This window comes from Oncorhynchus masou, chromosome 28, assembly GCF_036934945.1.
Source record: "Oncorhynchus masou masou isolate Uvic2021 chromosome 28, UVic_Omas_1.1, whole genome shotgun sequence".
NCBI lineage: Eukaryota > Metazoa > Chordata > Actinopteri > Salmoniformes > Salmonidae > Oncorhynchus > Oncorhynchus masou.
Genome location: NC_088239.1, coordinates 75,033,632 through 75,046,908, shown reverse-complemented (window position 1 = coordinate 75,046,908; position 13,277 = coordinate 75,033,632). Strand labels below are relative to the sequence as shown.

General features: G+C 41.4%; 1 protein-coding gene across 4 annotated transcripts; it reads right to left on the bottom strand.

Annotated features, from left to right (window-relative positions):
• Positions 1–5,114: 5,114 nt before the first annotated feature.
• Positions 5,115–12,676, bottom strand: LOC135518283 (prostaglandin E synthase 2-like). Of its 4 annotated transcripts, none has more exons than XR_010452135.1 (8): positions 12,362–12,676; positions 11,848–12,093; positions 11,685–11,740; positions 11,431–11,583; positions 10,973–11,167; positions 10,721–10,838; positions 10,243–10,502; positions 5,115–6,371 (listed from the first exon to the last, which is right to left on the bottom strand). XR_010452135.1 is itself a non-coding variant. In XM_064943344.1 (7 exons), exons 1-7 carry the CDS (start codon positions 12,653–12,655, stop codon positions 10,371–10,373), a joined length of 1,194 nt encoding a protein of 397 aa, XP_064799416.1. In that variant the 5' UTR covers positions 12,656–12,676; the 3' UTR covers positions 8,656–10,370. The 4 variants fall into 4 exon arrangements, 2 of the variants coding, with proteins under 2 accessions (XP_064799416.1, XP_064799417.1); XR_010452136.1 differs by having other exon boundaries at positions 10,282–10,502; XM_064943344.1 differs by lacking the exon at positions 5,115–6,371 and having other exon boundaries at positions 8,656–10,502.
• Between the last annotated feature and the right edge of the window lie 601 nt (positions 12,677–13,277).

Below are 13,277 nucleotides of genomic sequence, written 5' to 3'. Positions count from 1 at the left end.
GTAGGTGTGTCCAAACGTTTTACATGTACTGTGTATACTAGATAAGTAGTTCTCAAATGGTTTTGCCTCGGGACCCAAATTGAACCAGGATGTCTGATTTGCAATCCAATATTTGCATCGCGAAAAACAATCGGCAAAATACAATCTTGAAAATAATCTATAATGCTAATTACATGACAAAGGAACAACATTCCCACCTCTTTCATAAGAAGTTTGGAACCACCAAGACTCTTCCTAGAGTTGGCCGCCCGGCCAAGAAGGGCCTTGGTCAGGGAGGTGACCAAGGACCCGATGGTCATTTTGTCTCCTCTGTGGAGACAGGAGAACCTTCCAGAAGGACAACCATCTCTGCAGCACTCCACCAATCAGGCCTTTATGGTAGAGTGGCCAGCCCGCTTGAAGTTTGCCAAAAAGGCACCTAAAGGACTCTGACCATGAGAAACAAGATTCTCTGGTCTGATGAAACCAAGATTCTCTGGCCTGAATGCCAAGTGTCATATCTGGAGGAAAACCTGGCACCATCCCTACGTTGAAGCATGGTGGTGGTAGCATCATGCTGTGGGGATGTTTTTCAGCTGCAAGGACTGGGAGACTAGTTTTTATCGAGGGAAAGACAAACGGAGCAAAGTCTAGATCATTGATGAAAACCTGATCCAGAGCGCTCAGGACCTCAGATTGGGGCAAAGGTTCACCTTCCAACAGGACAACGACCCTAAGTACACAGCCAAGAAAACGCAGGAGTGGCTTCAGGACAAGTTCTGAATGTCCCAGCTAGAGCCCACACTTGAACCCAAACAAACATCCCTGGAGAGACCTGAAAATAGCTGTGCAGAGACACTCCCCATCCAACCTGACAGAGCTTGAGAGGATCTGCAGAGAAGAATAGGAGAAACTCCCCAAATACAGGTGTGCCACGCTTGTTGAGTCATACCCAAGAAGACTCGAGCCTGTAATCGCTGCCAAGAGTGCTTAAACAAAGTACTGAGTAAAGGGTCTGAATACTTATGTAAATCTGATATTTCAGTTTTAATTTTTTTTATACATTTGTCAAAAATTCTAAACTTTGTATCTTTTTGTTTTGTCATTATGTGGTAGTGTAGATTTATGAGGGGGAGGACGAATCAATTTTAGAATAAGGCTGTAACAACAAAATGTGGAAAAAGTGAAGGGGTCTGAATACATTCCGAATGCACTGTAGTTACAACAATGGTTAAAATAAATTACAACGATTTGGTTACCCATTTACTTGTGCTTGCCAATGTCATACAGTCTGGCTGCTTGTTGGCTACATCTGCTGGCCAAATAGGGGAGCAACAGCCTCACAGCCCACACACATCAAGCTGGCTCTGCTTCACTACAGCAAGTGATGTGACGATTGATACTGAAGCTCCGATTCAGATTTCAAAGCGCTATTGATCTAACACAATGTACCCATTTGAAGCTTTGTTTGATCACATGGTTTTAACCAATCAGCTTCCAGGATTAGACCAACCCATTGTATAAATGGCAATTATAAACTGGGTGGTTCGTGCCCTGAATGCTGATTGGCTGACAGCCGTGGTATATCAGACCGTATACCACGGGTATGACAAATCAAGTATTTTTACTACTCTACTTACGTTGGTAACTAGTTTATAATAGCAGTAAGGCACATTGCGTCATGCTTGAGAACAACCCTTAGCTGTGGTAAATTGGCCATATACCACAACCCCTCAGGCCTTATTGCTAAATATACCAAGGCTAAGGGCTGTATCCAGGCACTCCGCATTGTGTCGTGTGTAAGAACAAACCTTAGCTGTGGTATATTGGCCATCTCCTGTTGTGTATTAATGTGACATACATGACGTCACCACGTCATTAAAGGAACTGTTGTTCAGAGGAGCTAACCAACAACACAGCTAACACAATGACTTCAAGCTGAAGCTGGAAAGACAGCAAACTAGCTGCACTTTGTTTCTTTGACTTGTTTTCTATTGATAGATCTTTGTATATATCAATTAAAATGATTCTGATTCATGATTTCGACGAGCTGAGAAAAGCTGCCTGCCTGTTTGCTCATCCCGACTACCGACATGTTCATTACTATGAGACAGCTGGAGATTAGATTTGAATATTGAAACAATGTTGCAAAAGTCAGAGAGACAGACAGCAAGGTTTATACAAATCTCCGCAGTTGAAAACGTAATGATAGTTTTAAAAAAATGTGAGATAATGTCTGGATGCTTTTTTATCATGGAGATCAAGTTCATGGCTGGCTGGGCTGATGAGACAGTGGATTGCGCAGTCAGATGGAACAGAGTAAATAGGCATTTTAATGTCATAGATTTAGCCAGTGACAACTTGCGGAATAGACACCGGGTGGAATGCTTTTTTAACCAATCAGCATTCAAGATTAGACCCACTCGTTGTATAAAACCTGTTAGTTCATATGCCTTGCAACCGTGATACACAGGCCTAAAGGCAGAGACAATAAGAAGAATGCACAGAATAAATTCAACCACACCTTTGTTTCATCACAAAACCAGAGAGCAACCTCTGCCATAATCTCCACCCGGCACAGCCAGAAGAGGACTGGCCACCCCTCATAGCCTGGTTCCTCTCTAGGTTAATTCCTAGGTTTTGGCCTTTCTAGGGAATTTTTCCTAGCCACCGTGCTTCTACACCTGCATTGCTTGCTGTTTGGGGTTTTAGGCTGGGTTTCTGTACAGCACTTTGAGATATTAGCTGATGTAAGAAGGGCTATATAAATCAATTTGATATTGCATGTAACAAACAGTTACATGACCTACAGCATAGTCAAGCAAGTTAATGTTTCCAACATCTTCGGACGACAAAACAACTATTTAGAACCACAGAGTTAACGCAAATCGCAAAGAAAACAGGACCTACCTCCCCTATTCCAGTACTACTTCAATTTCAACATCATCAAATCACCTATACTTAGTCTAATACATTGACAACTAAAAGATACCAAAAAACAATTAAGTCCAATCAACATAAGCTAAATATGATGTGGCTGCCCATGGTTCTGATTTCTGTGTGCGTGTCTGTGTGTGGCAAGTAGAAAAAACATATTGCCATCCACCTTTCTTTCATGTTGACGAAACGGTCTATCACACAGTCATACAGTACATACTTTTATTTTTTGTTGTCCTCCTAGGCTACCTGGCTAAAATGCTTCCTCGCTAGCCTAACTTCCATAAATGGGCAATGTCAGCTAGTTAACATTAGCTTTCTACATCTAGCTACAGTTGAAGTCGGAAGTACATATACCTTAGCCAAATACATTTAAACTCAGTTTTTCCACAATTCCTGAAATTGAATTGAAATTCCGTTTTAGGTCAGTTAGTATCACCACTTTATTTTAAGTGAAATGTGAAATGTCAGGATAATAGTAGAGAGAATGATTTATTTCAGCTTTTATTTATTTCATCACATTCCCAGTGGGTCAGAAGTTTACATTGTTAGGTTCTTATTTTTCAGAGGAAATAACCCACAGACACTAGAGAAGCTTTAAGCAAGTTTAATCATTCCCAAAGGTTCTGTACAGCTGTAATCAGACAGCAAAACATTTCAGACATCACAGTTATATACATCCTACTTAAGACACCCTCTCTCCATCCTTAGTTTATGCCCAAGAGAAAGAAGGTAACCAGATACTAACCCTGATTACTCCCTTAAGGGGAACTGACCTCACCCCTCACCTCCTGACCTCAACCCCTCCTTCACCTAATCCACAGCTCTCCTCTCCTCCATCAAACACATTCCAAAGCCTTCTGGGTTGCTACAGACTCTGATCTATTCAAGGCTTCGTCTCTATCATTTATTTCATATCTCAATGTTCAAAGTTTAGCCGATTCCAACAGTCAGTGTCCAGAATTCAGTTACTTTATAGGCCAGCGGTCAGTTTCCAGATTTCAGTTACTTTATAGGGCAGCATCAGTGTCCAGATTTCAGATACTTTATAGGCCTGCAGTCAGTTTCCAGATTTCAGATACTTTATAGGCCTGCAGTCAGTTTCCAGATTTCAGATACTTTATAGGCCAGCATCAGTGTCCAGATTTCAGATACTTTATAGGCCTGCAGTCAGTTTCCAGATTTCAGATACTTTATAGGCCTGCAGTCAGTTTCCAGATTTCAGTTACTTTATAGGCCTGCAGTCAGTTTCCAGATTTCAGATACTTTATAGGCCTGCAGTCAGTTTCCAGATTTCAGATACTTTATAGGCCTGCAGTCAGTTTCCAGATTTCAGATACTTTATAGGCCTGCAGTCAGTTTCCAGATTTCAGATACTTTATAGGCCTGCAGTCAGTTTCCAGATTTCAGATACTTTATAGGCCTGCAGTCAGTTTCCAGATTTCAGATACTTTATAGGCCAGCAGTCAGTGTCCAGAACTGTTACTATTCAATTTAACCCATGTTAACTTAAATTAGGACTATTCTGTTTATTAATGGATACAGGGATACTCTTGAATGGGATATCAAAAGTGTATGTACACAGGTTATCCCCAATAAGACCTTATGTGGGATATGAGCTACTATCCGGAATACTGTGCACATGTAAATGTGGTCAGTGTGAGTTGCTATGGCTGCGTTTACACAGGCAGCCCAAATCTGATTGAAAAAAATCAGAATTGGGCTGCCCATAGTAATGACCATCAAGAAGAGGTATATCATTGGTAAAGATATTTTTGTAGCTGTTAAGTTATGTTTTTTTTTGTCTCTAGGGGAAACTAACTTCTAAGGATGTGTTTAGACAGGCAGCCCAATTCTGATATTGTTATCATTAATTGTTCTTTTGATCAGATCAGCTCAGCTCTGAAAAAGATTGATAAAATCATTTCACATCAGGTCAAAAGACCAATTAGTGGGCAAAAATATCAGAATTGGTCTGCCTGTGTAAATGCAGCCGAACATCCCCTCCCACCATGCCAGTGATAAAGCAAAAGGGAAGGGGACTCTTGTGTGGTCTACTAAATAAAAAAAACTTGTCAGTTGGGGAAATATTTTGTGGTCCTCAAAATAAAAGTTGTGGTCTACTACATATGGAAAAAAAAAGCAAATTGTTAAAATCAAAAAGATTAAAGGTAATCAACACAAAATACCTTGGGTTTACAATTATCGTAATGTATTTCTTTATTATTTTACATTCTGCTTATTCTCCAATCTTCATGTTATTAATTACAATTGAAATGCTTTATTAGCACCCTTAAGAGTTTGACATTTGACATGAGATGGTCCCAATACTAACGCCATGTTGGTTGCTTCAGATAAATACCTTGTTATAAAGGGCCTTGATCTAGCCAATTCTTCAATCATAATCTCAGTACAGTTAACCAGATAATTATGCTACAGTTTGTGCACATCTGTGATGCAACATTTTGTATCAAATGTGAATAAAATCCAGTATTGGAAGAAGACATGATCAACATGGCAGTAGATGCTAGCCATTGCAGCACATGTGACTGCGAAGTCTTATATCCTCACCATGTAGGCACAGGTTATATTACTACAATTTAATCTAATTCCCTCCGCACTTAGGCTACAGTAGCCTACTTTAAATAGTTTCTCTCTCAATTTGTCCAGTTTTACCCATAACAGAAAAGGTCCAACTATTACCCCCCACTGTTGGCCATAATAAAAAAATTTGCAGGAATAATAGCGCTTGGTTAAAGATCACAGAAGGTAGGTTGCACTATAATTGGGGAGGATGGTCTTGTGGTAATGACTGGAGCGGAATTAGTGGAATGGTATCAAATACATCAAACACATGGTTTCCATGTGTTTGACGCCATTACATTTGCTCCGTTCCAGACATTATTATGAGCTGTCCTCCCCTCAGCAGCCTCCTGTGCAACAGATCTAGGTTCAGATTGCTCTATCCCCAATTCTAGAGGGAGTCGGCCCCTTTAACAGTGGTGAGGCGCAACTTCTACCAAGCCTTGTCCCACACTATGTGCTGAAATCAGTTCTTCTATTGTTGTAACACTTTAATCAGAGATTTGACTTATACCTGAGCAACTAGTCGTGGCTAAATGTTTCGAGTATGACACAAATATACATTTTCACAATTTGCATAAACTCCAGAATGTTATGAAGAGTGATGAGATGAATTGCAATTTATTGCAAAGTCCCTCTTTGCCATGCAAATTAACCGAATACCCAAAAAACATTTCCACTGGATTTCAGCCCTGCCACAAAAGGACCAGCTGACATGTCAGTGATTCTCTCGTTAACACAGGTGTGAGTGTTGACGAGGAAAAGGCTGGAGATCACTCTGTCATACTGATTGAGTTCGAATAACAGACTGGAAGCTTCAAAAGGAGGGCGGTGCTTGGAATCATTGTTCTTCCTCTGTCAACCATGGTTACCTGCAAGGAAACACATGCCGTCATCATTGCTTTGCACAAAAAGGGCATCACAGGCAAGGATATTGCTGCCAGTAAGATTGCACCTAAATCAACCATTTATCGGATCATCAAGAACTTCAAGGAGAGCGGTTCAGTTGTTGTGAAGAAGGCTTCAGGGCGCCCAAGAAAGTCCAGCAAGCGCCAGGACCGTCTCCTAAAGTTGATTCAGCTGCGAGATCGGGGCACCACCAGTACAGAGATTGCTCAGGAATGGCAGCATTCAGGTGTGAGTGCATCTGCACGCACAGTGAAGCGAAGACTTTGAGGATGGCCTGGTGTCAAGAAGGGTAGCAATGAAGCAACTTCTCTCCAGGAAAAACATCAGGGACAGACTGATATTCTGCAAAAGGTACAGGGATTGGACTGCTGAGGACTGGGGTAAAGTCATTTTCTCTGATGAATCCTGTTACGGATATAGTTATCCTGTGTGTGTGTGTGTGTATCCTGTGTGTGTGTTTCTTTTCTCTCCTTCTCCCCTCACAGGTGAAAATCATCACTCCCCAATCAGTCAACAATCAATCATCAATCAGAAGACACACCTCCTCCTATTTCCTAACCTATCACAGTTCCTTCTCCATGGTTTAAAAACCCCATCATTTGTTTGTTCTAGAGCTCAATCTCTCTGTAAATGCCATGTCTGTAGGACTCTGTGTTTCACTCTCGCTTTGTGTCTTAACCTCTCTTTTGTTTAAGCACCTCACAGCACTTTGTCATCACCTGTGAGTATTGTTTTTGGTTATGGTGTTTGTTTGTTGCTGGTGGGAAAAGGGGGAAACCAAGACAAGTCGCCCATGGGCATACACTACCCGTAGGTGAACTTTGTTTAATACACTAGTTAGAACTGGGCGGACCACCCACTGTATTTTTGGTTAGTTAGTTAGCTGTTGTTAAAGTAGGCTAGTCTAGCTTAGGGGTGTTTTTGAATACTTGTTTCTTTCCTTGGGTCCAGCTCAGCCCCTTTTCCTGCTCCCCCCATTACCGTGTGTTTATAAATAAACCTGGAGTTTGACGGTAGATTTCTGTTGTCGTGGTTATTTTGTTCACACTTTCATTTTGTCACAATAATAATTTGCAAGAGTTATGTTACGGGTCTCATTACCATCCCCCCTAGGCTGTCGGGCCAAAAGGGATTCGTAACAAATCCCCTTTCCGATTGTTTAGGGCACCCGGAAAAAAGCTTGTCCGTAGAAGACAAGGTGAGCGCTACCATCAGTCCTGTGTCATGCCAACAGTAAAGCATCCTGAGACCCTTCATGTGTGGGGTTGCTTCTCAGCCAAGGGAGTGGGCTCACTCACAATTTTGACTAAGAACACAGCCATGAATAAAGAATGGTACCAACACATCCTCCGAGAGCAACTTCTCCCAACCATCCAGGAACAGTTTGGTGACGAACAATGCCTTTTCCAACATGATGGAGCACCTTGCCATAAGGCAAAAGCAATAACTAAGTGGCTCGGGGAACAAAACAACAACACTTTAGGTCCATGGCCAGGAAACTCCCCAGACCTTAATCCCATTGAGAACTTGTGGTCAATCCTCAAGAGGCAGGTGGACTAACAAAAACACAAATTCGGACAAACTCCAAGCATTGATTATACAATGGGCTGGCCCAGAAGTTAATTGACCGCATGCCAGGGCAGATTGCAGAGGTCTTGAAAAAGAAGGGTCAATACTGCTAATATTGACTCTTCAACTTCATGTAATTGTCAAAAGCCTTTCACACTTATGAAATGATTGTAATTATACTTCAGTATTCCATAGAAACATCTGACAAAAATATCTAAAGACACTGAAGCAGAAAACTTGTGGAAATTAATATTTGTGTCACTCAACTTTTGGGCACGACTTGTGTGTATAAAATATCTGGCCTATGACACAGCTTGACTAACGAAGTGCCAGGGTAATACAACACCAGCAAATAAAGCGAGTGAAATTGCAGGTATGCATACAGATAAAATAATTAAACATGCTTAGTGGTTTACTTCGCAGATTCACAAAGAGTGAATAACAGTCTATTACTGCAATACATTAACTGTTAAATAGTCATATATATATACACACACACACATTTTAATACAGTGCCTTGCGAAGGTATCCGCCCCCCTTGAACTTTGCGAACTTTTGCCACATTTCAGGCTTCAAAACATAAAGACATAAAAATGTATTTTGTGAAGAATCAACAACAAGTGGGACACAATCATGAAGTGGAACGACATTTATTGGATATTTCAAACTTTTTTAACAAATCAAAAACTGAAAAATTGGGCGTGCAAAATTATTCAGCCCCTTTACTTTCAGTGCAGCAAACTCTCTCCAGAAGTTCAGTGAGGATCTCTGAATGATCCAATGTTGACCTAAATGACTAATGATGATAAATACAATCCACCTGTGTGTAATCAAGTCTCTGTATAAATGCACCTGCACTGTGATAGTCTCAGAGGTGTGTTAAAAGCGCAGAGAGCATCATGAAGAACAAGGAACACACCAGGCAGGTCCGAGATACTGTTGTGAAGAAGTTTAAAGCCGGATTTGGATACAAAAAGATTTCCCAAGCTTTAAACATCCCAAGGAGCACTGTGCAAGCGATAATATTGAAATGGAAGGAGTATCAGACCACTGCAAATCTACCAAGACCTGGCCGTCCCTCTAAACTTTCAGCTCATACAAGGAGAAGACTGATCAGAGATGCAGCCAAGAGGCCCATGATCACTCTGGATGAACTGCAGAGATCTACAGCTGAGGTGGGAGACTCTGTCCATAGGACAACAAATCAGTCGTATACTGCACAAATCTGGCCATTATGGAAGTGGCAAGAAGAAAGCCATTTCTTAAAGATATCCATAAAAAGTGTTGTTTAAAGTTTGCCACAAGCCACCTGGGAGACACACCAAACATGTGGAAGAAGGTGCTCTGGTCAGATGAAACCAAAATTGAACTTTTTGGCAACAATGCAAAACGTTATGTTTGGCGTAAAAGCAACACAGCTCATCACCCTGACCACACCATCCCCACTGTCAAACATGGTGGTGGCAGCATCATGGTTTGGGCCTGCTTTTCTTCAGCAGGGACAGGGAAGATGGTGAAGATGGATGGAGCCAAATACAGGACCATTCTGGAAGAAAACCTGATGGAGTCTGCAAAAGACCTGAGACTGGGACGGAGATTTGTCTTCCAACAAGACAATGATCCAAAACTTAAAGCAAAATCTACAATGGAATGGTTCAAAAATAAACATATCCAGGTGTTAGAATGGCCAAGTCAAAGTCCAGACCTGAATCCAACTGAGAATCTGTGGAAAGAACTGAAAACTGCTGTTCACAAATGCTCTCCATCCAACCTCACTGAGCTCGAGCTGTTTTGCAAGGAGGAATGGGAAAAAGATTCAGTCTCTCGATGTGCAAAACTGATAGACATACTCCAAGCGACTTACAGCTGTAATCGCAGCAAAGGTGGCGCTACAAAGTATTAACTTAAGGGGGCTGAATAATTTTGCACGCCCAACATTTCAGTTTTTGATTTGTTAAAAAAGTTTGAAATATCCAATAAATGTCGTTCCACTTCATGATTGTGTCCCACTTGTTGTTGATTCTTCACAAAAAAATACAGTTTTATATATTTATGTTTGAAGCCTGAAATGTGGCAAAAGGTCGCAAAGTTCAAGGGGGCCGAATACTTTCGCAAGGCACTGTACATACATAAAATGACTATTGAGCTACCTTTTCTCTGGGAAACTAAGACTGTATCCATAAAGATATTTGAAAGAGTACTTTGATTGTACAGAGAACATGAAACATGGTAGACTGTCCGTTCATTCACATATAAAACAGTCACCTGTAACATGTTATGAAAGTGTGCTGACTGGTAGAGAACCTTTGCATCCAGATGTTCTATGTGCAGTGGTAGCCTGAATCAGCAACCTTGAACTCCGTTATGCCATGATAGTTATGCAGTGGTTTTCTTCATAGGTTCCGACCACCTTGCTCCTTCACTTGTTTCTCTGTGGCCAGATACCACTTCTTCACCTTGGTGTTTTCCATCACGTCGTAAAAGGCCTCCAGGTCTTCCATGGATCGGAGGACTCCATACACCGCCTTCAGAAAGAAATAGGTTATCAGCAGTGTAAATAATGACTATCAAATAATTAAGTCAAGAGTTGGGTGTCTTGAAAAACTTAAAATAAAATGTATTTTTATTACTAAATTGAGGTCCCTTGTCAACATGTGTATTCAATTTAACATGTCAATGTAAATTGTACCCAACTGAAATGGAATTTCCTTTCAAACTGTCACAACAACCCAACAAATCTTACCAGATCAGCGAGGTTGGGTTTGTCACCACCCATGAATTTCCTCTTCCTCCCAATAGCGGTTATCCACTCATTCACAGCCATGTACAAATCTTCCCTTACATCGTCCTGTAACTTGTACCTATGTGGGGGCAGGAACAGAGGGGAAGACCAGGCACAAACTCACATTGACCAGCATACTGAAGAGAATGAAATTGAAAACATTCCATATAAAATCTAGTAATTTGCAACGATTGACAGCAATCTGAAACTCACCAGATTTTCAGGACCTTGGAGGCCCAGAACATGTAGAAGGCCCCTACATACTTGGCAAAAGGAACAGAACCAAAGTTGCCCTCACGCACTATGTGATCATAGGTGGCTAAGGCCTCAGCGGGAGTCCTGTACACATTAGGCTTTATCCGGTTCACTAGCCAGTCATCGGCCCACTGACGCCATCGTACCTCCTCCCTGGAAAAAAGAACAGATTTGCCCAGTCCAAAAACTACCTCTCGCTAGCCCATACCCCCTATGAAGTTATAGATCTGAAAGAACTGGAATCAATTTGGAGAGTAGCTCCAACCCTGTGAAATGTGACATTTTTCAAATGTGACATTTTTCAGCTATATTGCTTATACCCATCACTTTACAGATGTACTCTAGCGCATGTAGAAAATATTGAACGAATCACAACAATCAAATTCTTAGATCAATACAACATAGAGCTAACTTACTTTCTGGCATTTTTAGATGTGTACACCTCAGTGATCTTAATCTCATTCAACATCACCCAGTATTTGTTAGTGTACTCCAGAACTTCATTCCCCCAGGCATTGGTAGATGGGAGTCTCGGAAAGTACGTTACAACCTCTGACATCGTTCTTTCTCTGCAAAGTAAAAGAGAACAGAGGTATAGAAATAAGTGATATTGTAGGGTTGAAATGCAATAGGTCATTCTGCTTTTTATTTAATTACATTATTTACTTACTTGTCAATCATGCACGTCTTCATTGCACTGATAATGACAGATGAGTTGTTCAGTTGCTGTTTGACAAGCAATTAGAGAAAGATGGTTGTATTAAACAAAAGGTTAAAAAAATTGAGTACTTGCTTGAAACACTTTCTTCAAGTTTGCGATCTGCTCTGCTTACCACAATTTCTTTCCCCTCCACCATAAGAATGGGCACCTGTTGGTACTCCGATGACCATTTGATCTCCGTGTGCATGACAGGGTTGACTTCCACAACTTTATATGGAAAACCATAGTAGTCGAGGAATGCCCGCACTTTGCTGCAGTATGGACAGGTCTTGTACTGGTATAAGGTAAACGTTAAGTCGGTGGCAAACGTCAGGTCAGAGCCGTGGTTTGTGGGGATGCTATATTGGAGATTGGGGAGCTGTGGGTAAATGTACGATTGCATACAGTGTTTATCGCAATATCATTATTTCTGAACCGTTGCAGCAAAACATGAGACATACTTTCAAAAGTACAGTGCAACTACATCAAGTTTTGTGGACATCCATGGAAAAGCTGAAGACCGTTAGAGAGAGCGACAGATACATCGTAATAAAGAACGCATGAACCACAATGAATGAGGTTAAACAATTAATTTACGTGACATTGAAGAGTTAAAAGTACGAAGCATAAATGGTTGAAATTCTTACATTGGGCAATTCATCCTCTGCAAAATGCTGTTGAAATGAGAATTGTATGGTTTGATACAAGCCGACTCCCCCTCCGAACAAAAAAGCGAACCCAAAGACGCGCCTGTTGGTTGCGCGCAGGGGAAGAGTGGAGATGAGTTTGGATCCAAACGTGGTGCCGCCTGTGCCATATGCCCTGGCACTGCACCTCGACGGGAAATTAGATAGTGCAACTGCTAGGCTGGTTTTGGCTATCGGAACCCGCAAAACATCCCAGCAAGTCCGCCAAAAACTGTTGCAACTTGAGGCTGACATTTTTGGTTTACACAACCTGCTCCCACAATGCATCTGGTCTTACCAAAAACAGCGAAAACTTCCGTGTTCGTACACACGTGGTTAGGATGTTATATCACCGGCCACGTTCCATACCGCCTGCAATATAGTCGTGCTGCGCAATTTATTATGTGTTTCCTGCCATGTTAAACTCTACTTGCGTTTGAAGAAATCTGATACACATCTGATTGGTCCCAGACCTCCACAAATGTGGGTCTAGTGTTTGACAGGGACGGATAAATAAGATTTTACATTCTGCGCAAGGGGACTAGCCTACAATATAGGCAGTTTGGAACGCAGCCACCATTATTGCGCTACAAATGTCAGAAGAACGTTGTTTCAGATAATGCAAAAACTTAAATTTGTCATCTACAAGTAATTAAAATGTTCTGGTCTGGAGTATGACAGCTATTTTTGACATCAGATGAATAATCTTATCAAGAGACATTAGGGCGGCAGGTAGCCTATTGGTTAGAGCGTTGTGCCAGTAACGGAAAGGTTGCGAGATCGAATCCCCGAGCTGACAAGGTAAAAATATGTCCTTCTGCCCCTGAACAAGGCAGTTAACCCACTGCTCCGAGGCCGTCACTCTAAATACTATTTT